At 50.8% G+C, this 24188-nt stretch overlaps 1 protein-coding gene and 3 pseudogenes across 1 annotated transcript in view; 2 read left to right on the forward strand and 2 right to left on the reverse strand.

Moving 5' to 3' along the window:
• Nucleotides 1–6129, reverse strand: part of LOC8043587 — a 28912-nt pseudogene extending 22783 nt beyond the window's left edge.
• A 477-nt stretch (nucleotides 6130–6606) lies between these two features.
• Nucleotides 6607–7659, forward strand: LOC120839119 (annotated as a pseudogene).
• Nucleotides 7660–12783: 5124 nt separating this feature from the next.
• Nucleotides 12784–16101, reverse strand: LOC115311381 (annotated as a pseudogene).
• Nucleotides 16102–16612: 511 nt separating this feature from the next.
• Nucleotides 16613–24188, forward strand: part of LOC115311378 — a 28824-nt gene continuing 21248 nt past the window's right edge. The window contains exon 1 of the mRNA XM_029969995.4: nucleotides 16613–16722. Coding sequence (XP_029825855.2) covers nucleotides 16713–16722 — 10 coding nt within the window. The 5' untranslated portion in view covers nucleotides 16613–16712. The remainder of the gene's footprint in view (nucleotides 16723–24188) is intronic.

The raw sequence follows: 24188 nt of genomic DNA on the forward strand, positions 1-24188 counted from the left end.
AGCTTGAGGTTGTGGGAATTCCCTTGCTGCTACCCGTCTCGGAGAATGACACGACGCACTGATTCAACAACACGTAGTCATTGATTCACTCTCATCGCCCGCACCGTGATCCCAAGAGCCCCCACGCCTACGCTGCGACGGCCTTTTATCAGCGTCCGAGCGCCGCTCGCGACGCCAATTTCCCTTGGCCCCCTTGTGGTGGAACTGATGATTTGACAGGCGGGCAACCTGGGCCAACGCTTTGGATGTCCATGGTTGCCCACAGGGTAAATCAGCTCTTTCCCAGTCAGTGTGACGAGCGGCGCACTGATGCGCTTGCAGACTTGTGCTCGTTACTTGAAAAATATAATGGATTACAATTACAAATTACCGAGCCTTAAGTGTAAAGGATTACCGATATAAATTACTTTCGCTGAAAAGTAACGGATTACTTTACTCGTTACGTTACAAATTACTTTCAACTTTTCCGTACACTTATCCAGAAAACAATAGAAACAATTTTGACATTTTTCAAAAATGTTCTGTTTTCATTTCTCATACGCCCGAACGAATGCAAGTTTCAAGTAAGTCGGTATTTCGTTAGACAAGAAAGTAACTACATAAAAGTAACACGTACTGCGTACACGTCTGATAACATTTTAGCTGAAGCTCATCAGGAGAGTTTTTCGTGCATTTAACTGTCAATCTGTTAATATTGCAATAGCGTTCGCGGGCATGATGGCAAAATGTTCTAAAATGTCACTGTAGGAACCTTGAAATAGCCACCTGCACGCAGATTTTATTCTTCGGTAATTAACAGGTGCTTTTCCAGCGTTTTCTCATATACCCCACTTGGCGTGGAGGCTCACCGCCGAATCCAGAAACCTCACTCAAACTACGCTCAAACTGAAGGGCCCCTCCACTTCCTCGAGGAAGGCGCGAGGGCCGGCGCTGGCCAATCGCGACGGCGGATCCGTCCTCGCGATTGGCCAGCGCCGGCCCTCGCGCCTTCCTCGAGGAAGCGGAGGGACCCTTCAGTTTGAGCGTAGTTTGAGTGAGGTTTCTGAATTCGGCGGTTAGTCTACCCCCCATTATAATTATCCATTTTTATTTTAAAGCAATATTTCATAATAAATAACCAAAATTTTTAAAAGGGAAAAGTTTATTGTTTCGAATGTATTGGTCAGAATAAAATAGAAAACGTTTTTTTATATGCCCTCACCACCGTGTTGAGTACAGAAGAAAAAAAAACAAAAAACAAAAAACGCAACGTGCGAATTACATCAGACATACGTACGTAATCAGTCTGATTTTTATAGCAGTGGAAGGAACTCCCAACGGACATCAACCCTCTGGCTGGAAGGTCAGCCATTCTTAAGAGGAAGTAAGCAATAAACGCGAAAAAGGCAAACTTTACGAGCTGATAAACTCTTCCATGTTTATGCGCGCTTCATGCCGAAGTGCGTACATCACACAAAAGATAATGCAGCATCGGATAACGTCAACATATAACGTCAGTGTCGCTGAATGAGTGTTTGTTGTTGACGTATCTATTTTAGGCGTTTAAGTATTATATATTATGACATTGTTAGCCGCCTCGGTGGCTCCGAGGCGAGAGCGCTGGCCTACGGGTCCCCATGTAACGGGTTCGAAACCCGGCCGAGGTGCCCGCAATCTGACGGAGGCTTATTGCGGAGAAGGCGCCGTGTAACCGAGCTTTTGATTGCACGTCAAAAGATCCTTAGGTGGTCGAAATTAATCCTCAGTCCTCCGCTGAGGCGTGCCAGATGCCCGTCGTTGGTTTGGCACGTGAAACCCCCAAATTTGACTTTCACTTTTGATGACTGTTAAGTAACGAAAGATTTTGTTAGAAATAAGTAAGATTTGTTTTAGAAAAGTTTATCTATACAGTTGCGTCGGCAGTGTTTTTTTTTTCTATCTGCCTATGTTTGTGTCTGCATTTTTGGGCGTCTTCCGCCCCCACGCGTGGGCTGCTTCGAGCAGCCGCGGGGCTCGGTGGAGAAGAGTCGGACCCCGGTCGTTAAGAAACGTCTCGGGTTTCGAGAGGCGGTGCGGGGAGAACACGTGTTCGGAGCTGCTTGCGGCTTGTAACCGAGTGTGCCTGTATATAGAGGGTTTTACCGCTCAGTGTAAAATTGTCGCTTTTTGCGCGATGTAATAATTTAGCTGTTGGCGCCAGCTAGTCTGAGAAAATTGCAGAGACCGACTCTACACGAAATTTAGATTTGGCGGTTGGAGCGTCAGGCTGACAGCTCGCCGACCATTGGGCGACAGTGTACCACGTGGGAGTGGTGAAATTTGAAGTGATTGGTCCATCTCTGGAGGCAGGCACGTAGCCAGGATTTTGTTTCGGGGGGGGGGGGGGGGACCGCCCATAACAAAATGCTGTATGAGGGGGAGGGGGGAAAGGAGGTCCCAGCAAAATGGAAGATCTCGGGGGAGGCCCGGGCCCCATGGGCCTCCCCCCTGGCTAAGTACCTGTCTAGAGGGAAGGGAGGCCTCTACGACTCTAGAAAAGGGCTGCCGGGAGGATTCTCGGAGAATACGGCTCTTGAAACTGGGGACAAAAAATGGGGTTTTAATTTTGGAAGTTTTGTATATTACCGTTGACTTGTCGTTTTGTTTTAAAATAAACGTGGCCACACTGGCCATTGTAAACCTACCAACGTCGTAATGTGTCCAGCGGGATCGAACAACTTTTAGTCTTTTTTTCTTATTCGACTTCCCGGAGGACTTGCATCGGGCGAACATCATCATCGGTCGTCACCATCCTGACCGGCCCCTCTCCCTTGGAAAGTTGACTGGCGCAGTCGACAGGATCCTGCTGACTTCCTGCGACGGGCGGTGATCGAAAACGACGGCATCAACGGAGGTAGGCGGAGCGTACCTGGGCTCTATGCGACAAGTGTTTCGTCTGCTGGATTGCGGACAAGGGTCGCGTCTGCTGAACTGCGGACAAGGGTCCCGTCTGCTGGACTGCGGACAAGGGTCGCTCCTGCCGGAGCGCGGACCGTGGCAATATCTACGTAAGAAGCCTGGGGGGGGGGTACAGTTACCCAGAGAAGTCGTGGCGTCTGCTGGACTGCGGACAAGGCTCGCTCCTGCCGGAGTGAGGCCCGTGGCAATATCTACTTGAGAGCCCGGGGGGTACAGTTACCCAACAGAGTCATGGCGTCTGCTGGACTGCGGACAAGGCTCGCTCCTGGCAGAGTGAGGACAGTGGCAATATCTACGTGGGAAGCCCGGGGGGTACAGTTACCCAAAGAAGCCGTGGCGTCTGCTGGACTGCGGACAAGGCTCGCTCCTGGCAGAGTGAGGACAGTGGCAATATCTACGTGAGAAGCCCGGGGGGTACAGTTACCCAAAGAAGCCGTGGCGTCTGCTGGACTGCGGACAAGGCTCGCTCCTGGCAGAGTGAGGACAGTGGCAATATCTACGTGAGAAGCCCGGGGGGTACAGTTACCCAAAGAAGCCGTGGCGTCTGCTGGACTGCGGACAAGGCTCGCTCCTGGCAGAGTGAGGACAGTGGCAATATCTACGTGAGAAGCCCGGGGGGTACAGTTACCCAAAGAAGCCGTGGCGTCTGCTGGACTGCGGACAAGGCTCGCTCCTGGCAGAGTGAGGACAGTGGCAATATCTACGTGAGAAGCCCGGGGGGTACAGTTACCCAAAGAAGCCGTGGCGTCTGCTGGACTGCGGACAAGGCTCGCTCCTGGCAGAGTGAGGACAGTGGCAATATCTACGTGAGAAGCCCGGGGGGTACAGTTACCCAAAGAAGCCGTGGCGTCTGCTGGACTGCGGACAAGGCTCGCTCCTGGCAGAGTGAGGACAGTGGCAATATCTACGTGAGAAGCCCGGGGGGTACAGTTACCCAAAGAAGCCGTGGCGTCTGCTGGACTGCGGACAAGGCTCGCTCCTGGCAGAGTGAGGACAGTGGCAATATCTACGTGAGAAGCCCGGGGGGTACAGTTACCCAAAGAAGCCGTGGCGTCTGCTGGACTGCGGACAAGGCTCGCTCCTGCCGGAGTGAGGACCGTGGCAATATCTACGTGAGAAGCCCGGGGGGTACAGTTACCCAAAGAAGCCGTGGCGTCTGCTGGACTGCGGACAAGGCTCGCTCCTGGCAGAGTGAGGACAGTGGCAATATCTACGTGAGAAGCCCGGGGGGTACAGTTACCCAAAGAAGCCGTGGCGTCTGCTGGACCGCGGACAAGGCTCGCTCCTGCCGGAGTGAGGCCCGTGGCAATATCTACTTGAGAAGCCCGGGGGGTACAGTTACCCAACAGAGTCATGGCGTCTGCTGGACTGCGGACAAGGCTCGCTCCTGGCAGAGTGAGGACAGTGGCAATATCTACCTGAGAAGCCCGGGGGGTACAGTTACCCAAAGAAGCCGTGGCGTCTGCTGGACTGCGGACAAGGCTCGCTCCTGGCAGAGTGAGAACAGTGGCAATATCTACGTGAGAAGCCCCGGGGGGTACAGTTACCCAAAGAAGCCGTGGCGTCTGCTGGACTGCGGACAAGGCTCGCTCCTGGCAGAGTGAGGACAGTGGCAATATCTACGTGAGAAGCCCGGGGGGTACAGTTAACTAAAGAAGCCGTGGCGTCTGCTGGACTGCGGACAAGGCTCGCTCCTGGCAGAGTGAGGACAGTGGCAATATCTACGTGAGAAGCCCGGGGGGTACAGTTACCCAAAGAAGCCGTGGCGTCTGCTGGACTGCGGACAAGGCTCGCTCCTGGCAGAGTGAGGACAGTGGCAATATCTACGTGAGAAGCCCGGGGGGTACAGTTACCCAAAGAAGCCGTGGCGTCTGCTGGACTGCGGACAAGGCTCGCTCCTGGCAGAGTGAGGACAGTGGCAATATCTACGTGAGAAGCCCGGGGGGTACAGTTACCCAAAGAAGCCGTGGCGTCTGCTGGACTGCGGACAAGGCTCGCTCCTGGCAGAGTAAGGACAGTGGCAATATCTACGTGAGAAGCCCGGGGGGTACAGTTACCCAAAGAAGCCGTGGCGTCTGCTGGACTGCGGACAAGGCTCGCTCCTGGCAGAGTGAGGACAGTGGCAATATCTACGTGAGAAGCCCGGGGGGTACAGTTACCCAAAGAAGCCGTGGCGTCTGCTGGACTGCGGACAAGGCTCGCTCCTGCCGGAGTGAGGACCGTGGCAATATCTACGTGAGAAGCCCGGGGGGTACAGTTACCCAAAGAAGCCGTGGCGTCTGCTGGACTGCGGACAAGGCTCGCTCCTGGCAGAGTGAGGACAGTGGCAATATCTACGTGAGAAGCCCGGGGGGTACAGTTACCCAAAGAAGCCGTGGCGTCTGCTGGACTGCGGACAAGGCTCGCTCCTGGCAGAGTGAGGACAGTGGCAATATCTACGTGAGAAGCCCGGGGGGTACAGTTACCCAAAGAAGCCGTGGCGTCTGCTGGACTGCGGACAAGGCTCGCTCCTGTCGGAGTGAGGACCGTGGCAATATCTACGTGAGAAGCCCGTGGGGTACAGTTACCCAAAGAAGCCGTGGCGTCTGCTGGACTGCGGACAAGGCTCGCTCCTGGCAGAGTGAGGACAGTGGCAATATCTACGTGAGAAGCCCGGGGGGTACAGTTACCCAAAGAAGCCGTGGCGTCTGCTGGACTGCGGACAAGGCTCGCTCCTGCCGGAGTGAGGACCGTGGCAATATCTACGTGAGAAGCCCGGGGGGTACAGTTACCCAAAGAAGCCGTGGCGTCTGCTGGACTGCGGACAAGGCTCGCTCCTGGCAGAGTGAGGACAGTGGCAATATCTACGTGAGAAGCCCGGGGGGTACAGTTACCCAAAGAAGCCGTGGCGTCTGCTGGACTGCGGACAAGGCTCACTCCTGGCAGAGTGAGGACAGTGGCAATATCTACGTGAGAAGCCCGGGGGGTACAGTTACCCAAAGAAGCCGTGGCGTCTGCTGGACTGCGGACAAGGCTCGCTCCTGGCAGAGTGAGGACAGTGGCAATATCTACGTGAGAAGCCCGGGGGGTACAGTTACCCAAAGAAGCCGTGGCGTCTGCTGGACTGCGGACAAGGCTCGCTCCTGCCGGAGTGAGGCCCGTTGCAATATCTACTTGAGAAGCCCGGGGGGTACAGTTACCCAACAGAGTCATGGCGTCTGCTGGACTGCGGACAAGGCTCGCTCCTGCCGGAGTGAGGACCGTGGCAATATCTACGTGAGAAGTCCGGGGGGTACAGTTACCCAAAAGGAGTGGTGGCAGCTGACGGGCGGTCCTGGGCGTCATCTACGTCGAAGAACAGGACGGCCTGTGGCTTCACCTGCGGACCGGCGAAGCATCTTCAACGAGCGGCGACAGAATATCGGGGCAAGCCTCAAGAGGAGAGACGAGATCGTCGCTGCAGTGCTGACCTTTGTTGTGGTGCCGGAATATTGTGCGTTTTTTTTCTCTCTCTCTCTCTCTCTCTCGGCGAACGTCAAGAGGAAAAGCTGAGACTTCCAGACGACGGGCACGATCGCCAGGCCGAGTGGGGACACTGCGGCAAGTGGGTGGCGGCGACTGGAGGAGCAGAATTGGATTTTGCCAAACAACAGTGGGTGAGTCCCATTCCCGTTTTCTCCGAGGCTCACCATGACCAGAGAGACTAGATCGAAGACCCCAGGGTGTTCCCTCAGTGGCGCCAACTCGGAACCAGACGCTGGCACCAGTGAGGGAGGGCAGCCAACAGCTTCGAATGACCTTAGTGCTGAGATAACACTCATGAGACTAAAGATAGAACTCGAGAAAATAAAACTAGAGCAGCTCAGAATAACGTAGCAGCCTCATGAAGAGAGCACTCGTGGTACGGGGGGAGTCGGACGGTATGCAAAGGAGCTGCGTGCGGTGCTGGCGCCAATGCCCGAGACGGACACATTGGTGCCTGCGTGGTTTAAAGGCGCTGAAACAATGTTGGCGAGTTGTGAGGTTCCACAGGACCTACACGGGGCAATCATCCTGCCTTTTCTAAACGAGAAAGCGAGCGCCGTTGTGGCAAACAGAGCAGAGGGACGGGTATTGCAGTACAAGGAGCTACGAGACATTATCCTCGACGAGCTCAGGATGACTCCGGATGAGTATAAGCGGAGGTTTCATGTCGCACGCAAACAAGAGGAGGAGTCGTGGGCACAGTTCTCTACCGATCTGAATACCATGTTCGGCTACTACATGGAGGGCCGCGAAGTAGAGACACTAGATAATCTAAGGCAGCTGATCATTTCAGATCGGCTAAAACATGTCATGCCGGATGATGTCCGGGCCTGCGTACTTCAAAATGAAACCAAAGAATGGCTAAGGCCAAAGGAAGTAGTGGAACTTGCTGAGAAATTCGAAGAGAGTCAGCACGATCGAAACTGGGAGCCCCAGAGGGCGGCCGAGGGGCCATAGGTGAACATGCGGGGTGGGCCTGCTGAAGTTGGGGGCGACCAGCGAAGGGTTGAGAAAACTCGACCGCAAGGGTGCTTTTCGTGTGGGAGGCTGGGGCACCTTAAGCAGAACTGCCCTGGATTAGTGCATAGAGCCGTGGACTCCGGGAACAAACCGCGGCCTTCGCGTGTCTGGGTGCGGGGGCAACACCTTTGCCTCGGTCACGTGAGACACTTGAAACGACGGGGACGCGCAGGCATGGAGAAACAGATTCGGGTATAGGCTAGGTATAGCAAACCCTTTTTCTTTTTTTTTTTTCTGGTCGCGTTTGGAGTTGGTTGCCTGCGGCAACAGTTTTTCCTTTTTTTTCTTGATTAAATATTGATCATGGTGGAATCTGGAACTTGCGGCTTTGAGCCTCACCGGACTGTGTTTGCTTGTTTTTTTTTTTTGTTTTTGTTTTTGGTTTTCTCTGTCGCCCAACAGGTTATTTTTTGTTGTTGTTTTTTGTTGTTGTTGTTTTGTTTTTGTATGCTACGCGTCTGTCTCGGAAAGGGGGACAGGTGTTGCGCGAACAGCAAGTGTACTTGCAACATTCTTGGTGGGGAGGTGTTAAGTAACGAAGGATTTTGTTAGAAATAAGTAAGATTTGTTTTAGAAAAGTCTATCTTTCTACAGTTGCGTCGGCAGTGTTTTTTTTATCTGCCTATGTTTGTGTCTGTATTTTTGGGCGTCTTCCGCCCCCACGCGCGGGCGGCTTCGAGCAGCCGCGGTGCTCGGTGGAGAAGAGTCGAACCCCGGTCGTTAAGAAACGTCTCGGGTTTCGAGAGGCGGTGCGGGGAGAACACGTGTTCGGAGCTGCTTGCGGCTTGTAACCGAGTGTGCCTGTATATAGAGGGTTTTACCGCTTAGTGCAAAATTGTCGCTTTTTGCGCGTTGTAATAATTTAGCTGTTGGCGCCAGCTAGTCTGAGAAAATTGCAGAGACCGACTCTACACGGAATTTGGATTTGGCGGTTGGAGCGTCAGGCTGACAGCTCGCCGACCATTGGGCGACAGTGTACCACGTGGGAGCGGTGAAATTTGAAGTGATTGGTCTATCTCTGGAGGGAAAGGAGGCCTCTACGAGTCTAGAAAAGGGCTGCCGGGAGGATTCTCGGAGAATTCGGCTCTTGAAACTGGGGACTAAAGTATGGGGTTTTCATTTCGAAAGTTTTGTATATTACCGTTGACTTGTCGTTTTGTTTTAAAATAAACGTGGCCACACTGGCCATTGTAAACCTACCAACGTCGTAATGTGTCCAGCGGGATCGAACAACTTTTAGTTTTTTTTTTCTCATTCGACTTCCCGGGGGACTTGCATCGGGCGAACATCATCATCGGTCGTCACCATCCTGACCGGCCCCCTCTCCCTTGGAAAGTTGACTATGACATTGTTGACACTTTTCATTTTGGTTTTTCTAGTTGTGAAATAATTAGCTTCGTTGTTTATGATTTTAATGTTTTGGCCCCTTTGTTCCCACCTCAATGTGAACTTCAGCTGAACTTCAAGCCCTACTCGAGGCAGGCATCATTGATCCAGTGGAAGGACCCAACCCGTCGGTTTCCCCGAGAGCGATCGTCCCAAAGGCATCGCATCCAATCCAGGTCGCATCTGTGTGGAAATGCGCAAAGCTATAATGTGGCCATCCAAAGGGAGCGAGATCCCACGCCGACCCTCGAGGATATGGCTGCTGAACTGACACATTCCAGGTTGTTTTCAAAGATTGACTTACGACACGGATATCACCAGCTGGCGATCGACCAGAACTTTCGTACGATCACCACCTTTGTGGCATCATCTGGACTTTTATATACAAGATGACGCCCAGTCAGGTAACTTCGCAGCTATCGATGCGCCAACATCGGCAGCGGGCAAAACCGAAAAGACTCGTGGAACAGTGTTAGCCTTCTCCCTCTTGTAGACAGCATCCAAATGGGGGAGAGATGTAGTGTCTAGTTTCGGTTTGTGTGTGAACTCCGCAACTCCCAGCAACCGAATGATCATCGACTACCGAGAAGCATGCCGGGACGGGCCTCCCGCGGCGTGAGCTGAGTGCCACAATGCAACCTCCGGCAATCTTCCGTATATCCCAGTAGAAAACAGAGTTAGAACCACTACAAGAAGGAAAGGAGAACGTCCGGGAACGTCAGAACTCAGAACTGGTTGGATCGATTATGCTCCGAGGAAGCGAGGGAGAGGAGGAACCAGAGCGTGCGCGGACGTCAGGACGCCGAGGTCTGGTTAGAACGATTAATCGGTAGACATAAAGCTAGCAGCCTTTGTGTACACTGCACTCGTCAAACGCGTTAAAACGCGCAATGCCGGCGTTCAGCGTTTGGCTTTTTCATTCGAACGCGCTGAACGAGTGCAGCGCAGACAAAGGCAGCCTTTGTCTCCACTGCACTCGTCGAACGCTTTAAGATGAGGAAAGCAGGCGAGTGGCGTTTGACTCTCACATTCGAGCGCGTTCGACGAGCGCACTGGAGATCAAGGTAGCTTTAGGTCTACCCCAGGGTGTAAGATAGACAGGTGGGGAAACGGCCCATAGAAACCTACCGCAGCGCCGTGACCGGATTGTGTACTCGTCTGCTTGCGGGTACCCCCGATTTGCGACAGATGGCGCTGCGGCGAAAAGAAAAAAATTGGAATCGAATTTGCATGGAACTTTATGGGAGAGTGCGCAAAATAAACCGAGAGCACGACAGTCCTCCATTGAAAATCCACGAGAAAGCTTCTTCGTCAATTTAGCCGGTCGCCACCGTTCGCCCACCCGGAGTGAAAGTTCGCGTTGCTCCACATAGATGGCGCCACAGAAAAAGAGAAAACCAAGGGGGACACAATGCGGTCGCTCATTTGGCTCTCGTTTCCCCACCTGTCTATCTTACACCCTGGTCTACCCACTAAAGGTCGGTTCACACATGCAGCGAAGCGCTAATGTAGCGCTTCTCACCTGTGGTCCGCTACTCATTGTCTTCCATGAACAACAGTATTGACGGTGCGATACAAAGCTGGTGAACGCTCCCGTCAGCACGCGCTTAGCGCGAGGTGAGCGCTCCCCTTGTAGCGCTCCGCTACATGTGTGAACAGGCCTTAATCATTCGAATCAGAGCTCGGCGTTCTGACATCCACGCGTGCTCTCGTTATCCTCCTCTTCCTCAGTTTCTATGCGCATTACTTTCAAATCAAGACACTGCTTCTCCGGAGTATATATGAATTCCATCTCATAAAAGGTTTGCAGCGTTGTGGAAGGTTTTGAGCCAACACCATCTAGGAATAATCAAGGCCTGCGAAGGACCTCTTCTTCATCCATGGAATGTCATCAGAGTCGGATGGTGCCGACTCAGCCATTCGATTCGAGCCCGATGCCGAGCGTACTTCGACGCGTTGATTGGACACGAGGCCCAGCTGAGCGCTGACGCAGCAACCGTGTTCAATCATGTGTCTTCGCTCGATCTCAGTGTGATGACGCCAAAATTGTAGTTCGCGGGCTTTGATTGTTCTATATGGTGTTGTCTTAGCCCAAAATCTCTGCTTGTGTAATGAATTTTCGTTCGCGATAGCAAACTGCCGTTAGGAGGAACTTCAAACGCCTCTAGCTTGACAATAAATGACGATTTGCGAAAGCTCTTTTGGAATAAGCTAATGATATATTAAATAAAACAATAGCAGTTGTTTTTAATTTTCTAAAGTGTTATTTCTTCCCGGGGGCTAGACGTCTGCGCTTATTTTTATCTTGTACGGTCTATGGGATCTTGATTCTTGTTGCAGGAGAAGTAAATATATTAGTTCTATGCCTTGAAGTTCTGGAAATAGGTAGGTCAATTCGCCAATTTCCGGGTCCCCGCAGCAATAAGATCCGTGGCTTTATTATTAAACAAAAAAATTATCACTTTTCGTTCTTTCAATTGGACTCGGGCTCTCATGCAACTGCCGACAGATGGCGCAAGTTTGCAGCTGCTCGCTTGTCCCAAAATCTTGGGTTGGTTTCATGCAACAGCACCCTCTTTTACAATAAAAATGTGTGCATCACTAAAATGGGAGTGCTGAAGGGGTGTAGTCATGGGTGTAAGCTTCTTTAACAGGCATGTTACACCCTTAAGGGTGTAAAGTTTCTTAGTGTGTTCTGTAGCACATTTTTGAACACTCTTCTCACACCCTTAAAGATATGAAAAGAGTTCCACGCAACAGTACCCTTGAAGGGATGTAACCACGAGAGAGAATCTCGAAGTACCTGTCGGGAGTCAGTGACAGAGGCGGGGGTCGGGAGGAGAGGAGGAAGCTTAGGAAGCAAGTCGATGAAAACTTTACTTCACACGTTTTTATGTATCTTATTAGTTTTAGAGCGCAGCTCTTAGGCGCCCGTTCCCGGTTTGAGCGGCGTCGGTGTAACGCGTCGGCGTGACGCGTTGGCGTCGCCGTCGCCGTAACCGCGCGGTGCATTATGGGTGTAGCATCTGAGGTGTTCTAGACTTGACTACGAAGTTAAAATGGTCTAAAACGGTTGGTGAGAACGCTAACTTTTTATTGAATTAACTGGTTATTATTTGTCCAACTTTAGAATAATGATGCAGCATCGATGTCGTCGTCAGTCCAGGTGGATGGCCCAATATAGTCTCGATCCGTCTCGTCTCCGTTCAGTCCTCTGTCCCGACTCCTTTTTAAACCCTCGTGCTGAGGGTTACCTCGCGATGGCGTGAACTGGTGCAATCGCGAGGCAATACGTCAGCCAGATGAGACAGCAGTATTGGTAGTGCTATGGTGTGACTGCCAAGATGTTATCTAATGTGGTCTAATGGATGTTGCGCGGACTTATGTAAGCGTGCGGCAACATCCGTCGACGACGCAGCACTTGAGCCGAATAAGGTAATCAATCTGACGCTCTCCGGGGCCGCTCGATCGAGCGGAGAAAAGTTCTCTCGGGAGCCGCTGGGTCGGTGCGTGCGTACGTGACCACAGTACTCCCTCCCCAGAGAGTAGGCGAACGTTTAGAGACCACCGTTATCCGAAGTCTAGGCTTTCGACTCGCCGCGGGCGCGAGTGAGGTGTGCAGCAGCTGTTGAAGGAGGAGATGCGATGCCCAGACGCTGTTGCACGTGGCGGCCGGAGCGTGTCTGGATCTCCGGTTGCTGGACATTCGGGCGATGATGGTTGGGGTGGACGACGAGAAGAGTTGATGCGAAAGATAAAGATTTCGATGATAGGTGGCGATCACTTCGCTCTTTTCGTGAGCGCCGACCGTGAGTGGCGTCGGTCGGTGCTACAGAACCTTGTGTGGGCCGTCGTGGAAAGTTGAGGGCGTAGCCCGTGCATCACATGTTGCAGTCTCTTCGGACGCGCGTGATTTTTCCCAATGAGCCAGGAGCGTCAGAAGGGCTGCAGAGAGTCGCTTGCAGTAGTGTGCCCGTGCCGAGGCCCCGCATTGAGTCGGCCGCGTGGTACTCGCGTAGAGCAGCAGGCGGTGGGACTTGGCGGTGGGTGGCCGGCGGTGAGGCGCTTGCTGTGATTGGACTTGCGGTGAGGAGGCGGCGGGGACGTACTCGTGTTGGGGTGTCTGCAGTGAGCTGAGTGCAGAGAGTGGCACCCGTTGAGTGACGTGGTATCGCCGCGTTGGGTTGCACGCATTGTGTTGCGCTGGGTTGCACACGGTGGTTTGCTGGTTGAGTGGCACGCGGCGAGTAGCGTGGTGTGGCCGCGTTGGGTTGCACGCATTGAGTTGCGCTGGGTTGCAGGCGGTAATTTGCTTGATTGAGTGCCACGCTGTGAGTTCCGACGCTGTGGGTGCCTTGCGGTAAACTGCACGCGGAGGGGTGCAGCGTTGACGGCGTGGCAGGGACGCGGGTAGCTTTCTTCGTTTGTCTTGCGTTGTGAAAGAAAGGAGATGGAGCTCACCGGCGGTGATGGTGGCGGAGGCGGTATTTTGCTTGAGTCGCGGGCCGTGGCGCCGAAAGTTGGGGCAACAATGGGTGACGCGCCCCGCGGACAAGATGGTCGCTGGAGTGGAGCGGACAGTGGCGGTGGCAGAGACCGTCGTTGCAAAAGCGCTCGCCGAGCTTCGCATTTCCGTCGAGCGGTACCACCACTGCCATGTCGTGGGCTATGAGGAACAGGAACCGTGTCGGTGATGCTGTTCGGTTGAGCCGTTGTCCGGGAGTCGGCGGGCCAGGCAGTGGAAGGAACCTCTGGGAGACGAGGGAAATGAGCAGGGCCGGGAGTTTCCGTTCGGTGCGAATATGGGAGGGCCGGTATGATGATGTGCTTGCTTGCTGAAGAGGGCTTCCCTTGAGAAGGACAGTGCTCTCCGGGTCACCACTGTTGCGTCTGCGGTGTTCTAGACTTGACTAGGAAGTTAAAATGGTCTAAAACGGTTGGTGAGAACGCTAACTTTTTATTGAATTAACTGGTTATTATTTGTCCAACTTTAGAATAATGATGCAGCATCGATGTCGTCGTCAGTCCAGGTGGATGGCCCAATATCGTCTCGGTCCGTCTCATCTCCGTTCAGACCTCTGTCCCGACCCCTTTTTAAACCCTCGTGCTGAGGGTCACCTCGCGATGGCGTGAACTGGTGCAATCGCGAGGCAATACGTCAGCCAGATGAGACAGCAGTATTGGCAGTGCTATGGTGTGATTGCCAAGATGTTATCTAATGTGGTGTAATGGATGTTGCGCGGACTTATGTAAGCGTGCGGCAACATCCGTCGACGACGCAGCACTTGAGCCGGGTAAGGTAATCTGACTCTCACCGGGGCCGCTCGATCGAGCGGAGAAAAGTTCTCTCGGGAGCCGCTGGGTCGGTGCGTGCGTACGTGACCACATGGGAAAGGTCCCATAATGCACCGCGCGGGAGGGAGGAGGGGAAGGGGGAGGATGGATGGAGGAGGAGGGAGGAGGAAGAGGGAGGAGGAGAAGAAGAGGATCACGGGATGAGTAGATGAGGAGGGAGGAGGAGAGGGTACAGATGAGGAGGAGGGGTATGCCGTCCCCTTCGTACCCTCCCCTCCTCCTCCTCAAGAGCTGCGCTCTAATTCGGCATTATAGGGAGTTGTAAACGTCTTTCATTTTTTTTCTTTTAGGGTTTGTCTTCATTTTTTCTAGAAGGATAAACAGGGCTTATATACTTTATTTGCGTTTATAAACTTTTTTCGATGAACGCTTGTGTTCTCTCTGGGTCAAAGTAATATGTCATTTTTCCTCCAACTGGGGGACACATGTTTGACTCCCTTCCCCTTTCATTATTCCTTAATGTCTCCTTATCTCTCTCTCGCACCCCCCTCTCCCCCCCCCCCCCCGGGCTTCTTTTTCATTTTTTAGCATTCAACTTTCTAAAATATCTCTCAAAATAGGTTTTAATAGGCTAAATTATTTGAGCTTAATGAGTGCTTTATAAAATTTTATATTTGACAGTAATTGGCAAGGTTTTGCAATATCTTCAGTGTAGTCTAGACCACGCTGAAGATTCTTTTAAATCTACAAACCTCGGTGTGAGATCTTTTTAATTATAAATTAAATAGGGTGTTTACTTGATACTGAACGTGACGTTGATTTTTATATACGATAATCTTTAAAATCTCAATATGAATATTGATTTGCGCAAATACAACATTTTATTCCTTTCAAAGCTACAATCGACCCGGAGTCGATAGTCGGTTCCGGCCGGATTACAATATTACGGGGGTGGGGCCATAACCAGGACGCCCTTGGAAGCCGCGCTCGACCCGGAAGCCCTACCCAGAACCGGCCCGTAATCGGTTACCGATCCCGGCCCGTTGCCGAACAATTCGATTCAACCATTGTCGGGTTGGAGGTAGAAGCCGCTGTCGGCCCAGAATCGGAGGCCGGCGTCGGACCGGGTTCTGCTCGATGTAGCAAACCCGGAACTGGGCCGAGACTGGCAGCCGACGCTGACCCGATAACTTCCCCAAGACCGACCCGCTCTAGCGCCGCTTATCTTTGCTACTTGGGCAGATAAAAAGAAATCTTCGGGTTAACCGTGATAAAATGTTTTCTGTGGATACCAGATAAATTATCTTTAGGCGAACACATTAAAAAAATATTCAAGGTGACCCAGATATTCTCCACAAATATAGCCGTCACATGTTTGCAATAAAAGTCGCGGATAAGTAGCGGAGAGATCCGCTACCGTGTTTAGAGTGCAGGATCTGAACTCATTCCTGATCACGCTAGTGTTTATATGAAGCAGCCCCAAATGTAAAGATGTGAGGTGACAACGCGAGCTGCTAAGGGGCTAATTTTGTTTTTCTTTAAAAAAAAAGAAAAAAGAAAACCGCCGTCCCTGGCGGGTTTTCTGAAGCGTTACGCTCTATCATGAGCAAGGAGACAGTGATCATTGCGGCACAAGGATGTAGCTGGTTTAAATGTTTTAAATACAAAGTTTTCTTGCATTTAAAGGGCAGAAAAAAATTTTTTCCAGCGACCACAGCAAAGCGTCATCTCTCGTACAGGGAGTGAAGAGACAACAGCTATTCTTAATGGTCGGCGCGGGTAGATTTCAACGATAATGGTAATTCTGCCAGAATCAATTGTCTTATGCCAGCCAATAAACGTCTAGCAATTTTTTTTTTGAGGTAGGTTTTAATCCAGGGAACAGAACAAAGCGCGAAAAAGACGTGTGAAGTTACTTGGTTGGATAACTCGATTTTCCCCAGTTTTGTTCTCTCCCATTCCCACTCGCGCTCTTCTCTCCTCCTCTCCCCACAGGAGCGGGTCTCTGAGCTACTCCCCGCAGGAAAGACGAGAATCTGCCCCTTTCTGGATTGGACAGGAGGAATTGAGCGAGAGTTTCCACCTTCCTGGCCACTCGTCGGCCTTTAAGTAATATAAATAAATATAGAGGGCGGACACGTGTGCTGTCCGTGTCTGCCCCTCTATATTTAATTCTTCCTTAAGTTTTCAATTTTTGAATTAATTTCCAGAATTTCAAAATAGGGAATGTCATTTTGAGTTTGTGCTCACCTACCTGATCCACAGGAGAGAGCGATGCATTCAGTAATTGTGACGGAATCTGGGGCACGAGAGAGCCCTGACCCAACAGCTCCCCTCCGTCCCCTTTTCCGGGAAAGAATATGAGCTACTTGTAGGGCAATGTCGAAGGGTCGAGATAAGCGTCCATTCTAATACGTGTGCCGTGCCTTAGATAACGCTGCCTCTTTTTCTTTTTTTCTTTGAGCCCATTGCGTGTAGGTTGTTCGGGGGAGCTGATAGACGGCAAGGCTGAGCCGATGTCACTCCTCTAATGCAGGCGCAGTGGTATCAACCCTGGGACGACGTCCTCCATGCCGTGCAGTAAGTGGTTACTTTGTCTTTGGGCGGGTCTCACTAGACATATGTTACCTTGCCGTAGAAGCAGGCGTGCCTCTGGTTGTACTTTTCTGAACACAAAGGTCAGCGTATTCGAAAAATCTGGCGTGCAAATGGCACTACCAAGTGTCAACGGTCAATGCGGCGGGACATAACCGTCGTGTCTCAGGGACCTTGTCAATTTTCCATTGTGCAACGCGTAGAATTCGAACAATACTCGGTTTACGGGACGCCATGAAGAACGATGAGTCAGCTGGAGAATTACCGTTATGGAGAAAAAGAAATGTTACCCGGAGACGTGGAACGTAACAAAAACGGTGAATATGTGTCTTTTTTTTTCCTTTTATTTTCCTTCAAACTGTCTTATTATTTTGGGCCTTTTTACTGACACCGACTTAAGATCAGAAATGGCAGCAAACATATTTTATACGACGTGAAAGTTTGTACGCTCTTCGCGCACCTCGTGCGTTGGTTTGTTTACCCTCCAAATCTACCCACGTGCTTTTATTTTCGCCCGACTTCAACCAATGACAGCGCGCGCTTGACTGCATGGTCATCGCAGGTTCTTTGCGTTCTCTTAATGTCGCCAGTTCATTGGCATGTTCCTCCTTGCGTTCCGTTGCGCTAAGGATCGGCGCGCCACAGAGCATCCGGTGGGCCACGCCCCATGGGCAACAGAAAGATATTATACTCCGTTTCATACCTAGTATAGACCATTGTCTGCTCTGTTCCATGGGGGCCGGCATATTTGTTTATGCTGACGTCATGACACAGCAAGGGGGCTGCACTTTTTGTAAAACTGCGTTTTGCTAGAAACCTTCGCACATATCGTATGCAAGAACGTCAGGAATTCATAGTCATGGAATTCATGAAGCATTGCGTTCCAGGGATGCTCGGCGTCCCAGCGCGTGTTCAATTTCCGTGTACAAATTCCTTTCTTTGAGCCTCTCTGTGTGTTTCCTTTTACTGGTCCTTCGTCCTTTTTGCGCTGTTTTAACCCATTCATTATGACCATCAACCAACTCGCCCAACTTTACACCTTGTTAGAGTAAACGCACTAAAGTTTTTAGAGTGAAGCCCGCCATTCAATTAACCCCTCGCAGGAATTCCTGCACTGGTACATTATCCTTGATTGTGCTCCAGCGGAGCTTTGCTCCTGGACGAACAGCTACTGTGCCCTCGAAGAGAAAGGAGCTCGTACGACATATCGCTACGTTTGGTTACTATTCTGTCGGCGATCATTGCAATGTTGACTAAATTCGTGTCTGCTGCTCACCGATGAATCAATACCATGCTCAGCGTGTTCAGTCAATATAAGAGTCTTCGTTTTTATAGAAATTGTTTGCCTTTATTTATCATGTGGCAATATCGCTGCAACATCATAAGAGCAACCCAATTCCATTTTCTAGCTTTTTGACTACGAGCATTTTTTACCATTTAAACATCTCTGAATGACCATGTACCACATTCTGCAGCGCGCGCTTTCACTTGGAGGGAACGGTCAGGCTGCAAAACCCAAGGGGTTTAGTTTCCACATCTGTCCTTTTTAATTGGGTGGAGTATCGTTCCGGCATGAGTTTGTGTATTACTGTGATGCACGTTAATGACCCCAGATTATATGCCACCAATATTCTTCACAGTCACACGATTGCCACAAGGGCAGATCGAATGTTCATGTAGTGCTCGTGTCCACTGTAAGAGTCACTTTAAATATATTCACCATCGGGGGGTCGTAAAGCTTGATGAGGAAATCCTAGGAATCGCATTGTTGGCATTGCCAATAATGCAATCCCCACAACTTCATCGTCGAGTTTTGGAAAAGAAAGACTGAAAGAAAACGTCCGCTCTTTTTGTTGAAATTACGCGGGGACAAAGGAGCGTCTTGATCATGGCGTTGCTTGCCAGTATATTTGTGATCACTACGTGCCAGTAAAATAGTGTGAAGTGAGAGACATTCCAATTCAGTATCGTTGCATCCCCTTTAAAGGGGATGCAACTACAGGTTTTTTCCACAGGTTTTTTCATTGTCTCCGATTTGCTTGAAAGTTTGCTAAACTCACCAACAAACATCGCTAAAATACTATACCAAAGATTAGGTCAAAATATTGTTTTTTTTCGCGAAGTTATTGAATTTACAGTTATGGTCCTCACCGTGTTTCTCAAACTGAACGTCTCTACTGAAACAACGAAAAAATGACGTCAGTGCAATGCAGGGGTTCACTCTTTGGACTGTAGAATTTGTTCCCAACTGATTCGAAGCAGTTTCATGGTGTCAAATGAATGCTTTGGAAGCTCGCTCCAATACCCGCACTCCAGCACGAAACAAGTGATTAGAATCTTCTATATCTTAGACTGCATGCTCGGCTGGCAAGCCTGCCTGCCACTGGACGTCACGGCACTGAAAAGTGCGTGTATATTTGAATGTTGATTTTTGCATCATTTTCATTTGCCGATTTCACAATAACCATTATAAATTTCGCGATACTAAATATAGCATACCGGAAAGTGTAAAGGCCGGCGAGTCAGAAAATATAATTAATTGTAGCTCAAAAAAAAAAAAAAAACCCTGTGGAGTACCTTAAGCCTTACACAGGTGACCACTGAACATCCTCGGCCTGGTATAAGTGGTGGCAGCGGTGGGAGGACAACAGAAACTACAATTCCTGTCCTACAGGACGTCTTCACCGGTGTGGAAAGCTTCGAATCCTGGGCAAAGCTTTTTTGGTGCTTCCACAGCAGCGGTTGAACGACGCCCAAATTTTGCTGTACAGAGAGCGACAGTAAGGACCAGCGCATTAGGCACACTTTGCAAAAGTCGAATTCTGTATGTGCAAAGCTTAATTTCGGCACGCAAACGTCGTTTCGCGAAAAGTTTTATGTCTTTATTTTTTTTTTAAAGCTCAACTTTAAAGCTTCACAACTCAACCCAACTGATGTCGCTGAGGTTCCGGGTACCCTCAGGGAAGATATCAAAATGCAGAGATACGTTTTATCCTGATGTGCGGGCCACTTGCCCAATGACACGTCTGCAACAGATTCATGATGCCTTTTTTGATGAAACAGACATTTTCGTCTGATTGTGTTTTTATCCCATACTTTTATGTATCTGTGTACAGGACAGTGCACTGCTGCTCAGGCCACTTGGCTGTTTGCAGGCACGTAAATAAACCCCATCTATCCATCTATTTATCTATCTCTCTAAGAGGTAAAGAAATATAGAGCAAAAAATGGCGGCCGTGTATTTCCTATGTCCTATAGAAGATGTTCATCGTCAGTCCACTGGTTTGCAAGCTTGCTCTCAAGTGATCAGTGTTCATATATGTTTTTAAATAATTACAATTCGCGGTTATGATGCTCGTAGCCAGCCTCGACTATGGCGTTCTCGGCGTTTTTGCGTTCAGCAAGCCACCCGGGAGCGAGCTTGAAGACCAGTGCGCAGACGACCAACAAAATGGTATAGGAAAAAAAAAATGCACAGCCGCCGTTTTTGGTTTATTTTTAATATTCCATCACCTACGAGTTGAGCTGTAAAACAAAGACTTGAAACTTCTTGCGAAACGACGTTCGCGTGCCCAATTTTAAGCACATACGCTTGGAGTTCGATGTTTGCAATGCGTGCCGAATGTTCTGGTTTGACACGCTTGCGGCAACAAGCCTCTTTCAGCATCTTCCCAATCGTAAGGACACGTTTCTCTGACGCTTCGTTTTGTCGTGTACCGTTTGCGAACCTCTTAGAACGTTAGAGACGAGATAGAGACGAACGTTTGTTTCCCGCTCTTTTAATATGGCGTCTCTCCTCGACCCAGAGTTGCCAGACCTCTTTCCGTCTCTGGACACGACACCTTCCCTTCTAAGACCTATTGTCTATATCGTGCCGGTGCTCTAGAGATCCTTCCGCTTCTGGTCACCAGGCCGTTATTGCTGCCAGATGAAGCTGGTGGTCCCTTGTGTGCGACCACGCTGTGTGTGGTGTTTTGTCTCGCAGTCTGCAGATGTCTGGTAGTGCGACTTAATGCACCATGTTCAGTCTGCACCAGGTATGACCGTGGTTCGTGGGTTTGCTGCAGCACCACTCCTTGGTGTGCGGCGCCCGCGTACATCCAGACTTCCGATCTAGGGGCCAGTTCAGCTCTGTCTCTTGCTCTGTGACGCTTGTTGTAGTGGCTTTTCTCTTTGGCTTTCACTACGTTGTGACGCTGCCTGTAGCGAGCAGTGTACTTCCAGTTGGGCGTCAGAAGCTGCGGTGACACAGGAACTGTAGACTTCAGTCGTCGTCCCATCAACAGTTCCGCTGGTGTATAGCCCCCCTTCCCTGGCGTAGTCCTGTGAGCCAGAAGAACCTGTGCAGGGTCCTCGGACTTCCTAAGCAGGTTCTTCGAGGTTTGGACGGCTCTTTCTGCCTCGCCATTGCTTTGGGGATAGTAGGGACTCGACGTTACGTGTCGCGCTGCCCACTTGTGTGTAAAGCACTTGAATTCGCTTGATGCAAACTGGGGTCCACCGTCGGAACGAATGACCTCCGGGATTCCAAATCGTGCGAATATTTCACTCAGTGCTTCGATGACGTCCTTTGACGTCGTCCTGTGGAGCTGCTTAAGCTCAAAGAACTTGGAGAAGTAGTCGATGACTACCAAGTAGTTCTTCCCATCCAACAGAAACAGATCCATACCGATCTCCTGCCATGGACGTTCGGGCAGAGTTGTCTGAATTATAGGCTCCGCACCTGGTTGCCGGAACTTCTGGCAGGTAGGGCACAGGTTGACGTAGTCGTAAATCTGTTGACTGATGCCTGGCCACCGAACCAAGTCCCTCGCCCTGGCTCGACATCTCACGATGCCCTGGTGTCCACTGTGCAGGCGTTCGAGAATGTCTTCAATAATACTTAAAAAACAAGCGAGCTGGTGATGATTCATGGTAATAAAACCCGAGACTCGGGAACACAGAAGGGGACGAACGCAACAGAACGTCTCAAATGTCTTGCCGCATTACAGGTGGAAAAACAAGTCTGTTGTTTCTCATCAGGAGCCCTTGAACTGTGGTAAATTCTGATGTCACGCTCCCGTTCTTCCTTGCTTCTGGTGTCAAGTCTGTGAGCACCGGCCACTGGCTTTTGCAGTAGATCATGATCCGTGCCGTGGTGACATCCTTACTCAATTCGGACTTGCGTTTATCGAGTAGTTCAGATGACGCAGGCAAGAGTTCCAGTGCTAAGAGCCCATACTCTTTTATGTAGGATTCCTCCTTGTCTGTGTGGCTTGCTTGGGATATGTGGAGCTTCCGCGATAGTACGTCAGCGGTGTGCATCTCCTTGCCCGGTGTGTGAGATATTGTGAAGTCGTACTCCGGGATCCTCATCCGCAAGCGTTGTAGACGTGGCGTCATTTCGTCTAGTCGCTTTGTTGAGAACAGCGGTACCAGCGGTTTGTGGTCCGTTTCCACATGAAATCTCAGTCGTAGTAGGTACATTCAGAAGTGTTCGCACGCCCATGTGAGAGCGAGCGCCTCCTTTTCTACTTGAGCGTGTTTCTGTTCTGCTTCTGTCATGGCTCGAGAAGCGTAAGCCACAGGAAGTCTTTTCCCATCTTGGTCTTCCTGCAGCAGTACGGACCCAAGTCCGTATGATGACGCATCCGATGAAAGGGTGATCTCCTCTTGAGGGTTGTAGAAAGCGAGGTCCGGAGTCGTACTAAGTTCGGCCTTGATTTGTTGAAAGGCGCTCTCTTGTGGTTCCCCCCAATACCAACTTGCGTCGCTGTGTAGCAAGTCCCTCAGCGGCCTTGTCTTTTGTGCCATCATGGGAAGGAAATTCGCCAGATCGTTGACCATTCCTAGAAACGATCTTAGCTCCTTCAGGTTTTCAGGTGCTGGCGTGTTGGTCACAGCTGCTGTCTTCTCTAGGTCAGCTGTGATGCCTGTGCTGTCCAGGATGTGACCCAAGAACTTGACTTTGTTCGTTGTTAACTGACATTTGTTCTTGTTTAGGGTGACTCCTGCGTTGCGTAGACATTGGAGTACCTGCTCGAGGTTCCTGTCATGTTCCTGCCTGTCAGTCCCGAACACCAATATGTCGTCCATGTGACATACTTGACCTGGTATTCCCTCGAGAATTCGGAACATCTCTTTCTGAAAGAATTCAGGTGCTGTTGAGATACCAAACGGCAGCCGTTGGAACTGGAAGCGTCCTACGTGCGTGATGAAGGTTGTCAGTTCCTTGGATTCGGGTGCCAAGCGAACCTGCCAGTAACCCGCGTTTGCGTCCATCTTGCTGAAAAAGCGCGCTCCAGCGAGCTTTGCCAAGTTCTCTTCGACTGTGGGCATAATGACGCGCTCCCGAATAACCTGGTTGTTGAGCTCTGTGTAGTCCTCAGGCTGTCGTCTTTTTTCTTTGCGACTACCATTGGCGCACACCATTCCGTTGCGTGCTCTACCTGTTGGATCACTCCCAAATGCAGCATTCGCTGTATCTCCTGACGAACTTTTGGAAGGATTGGGATAGGCACACGTCGAGGATATGTGATTGCGAAGGGCTTGGCATCAGGGTGAAGTGCAATCTTGTACGTCGTCTTCATTGTTCCCAGACGATCCTCCAGAAGCGACTCGTATTCCTTCGGACAATGGCTGCTGGTAGTGCTGACCTCATACAGTGCCGGAAGCACGTTGAGGGCTTGAATCGCTGTACGTCCCAGTAACGCACAGTGGAGACCTTCAGCAACAAAGATTTTCTGCTGGGTTGTCTTGTTGCTCCACTCGATTGTCGAGATGAACTGTCCAAGGGCGGGGAGGTGTGCTCTTCCTGCCGTGAGAAGCTTGTCATTGGCCACCGTCAGGGTACCCATGGCACGTTCATCGTATTCCGTGACTGGAATCACCGTGATATTCGCACCGGTGTCGACCTTGATTGTCAGCGTCTTTTGTCCAATTCTGGCTCTTACCGTCCATGGTTGTCCGTTCGCTGAGTGTAGCACCTGTCCCACGAATAGCTCCTCCACAGCGGAGTTTCTTTGCCTCCCGTTGTTGCTTGAGCGTGGCTGTGTTGGACGTTCTCTGGCCATGCACACCGCTTGAAAATGGCCAGTTTTCTTGCATACATTGCATTTCTTCCCCGTTGCTGGGCATTGCGCCATGCTATGTCTCAGAGTGCCGCCACACCATCTGCAGGACCACGATGTTTCTGACGCTGTCAGTAGCTTTGAATGTTCGCGGTACGGTGGACAATAACGGCCTCCTCGCTTATGAAAATGATTGTAAACCTGAGACTGGGGCAGAAAGAGAACACAACAGAAGGTAGTAAAAGAGGAGGCAACGTCTCAAACGCAGCTGCAAAGTTTATTTCAAACACGCGTGTTTGAAATAAACTTTGCAGCTGCGTTTGAGACGTTGCCTCCTCTTTTACTACCTTCTGTTGTGTTCTCTTTCTGCCCCAGTCTCAGGTTTACAATCATGTTCAACTT

Source organism: Ixodes scapularis, unplaced genomic scaffold, assembly GCF_016920785.2.
Source record: "Ixodes scapularis isolate PalLabHiFi unplaced genomic scaffold, ASM1692078v2 PGA_scaffold9__187_contigs__length_104089568, whole genome shotgun sequence".
Classification (NCBI taxonomy): Eukaryota; Metazoa; Arthropoda; class Arachnida; order Ixodida; family Ixodidae; genus Ixodes; species Ixodes scapularis.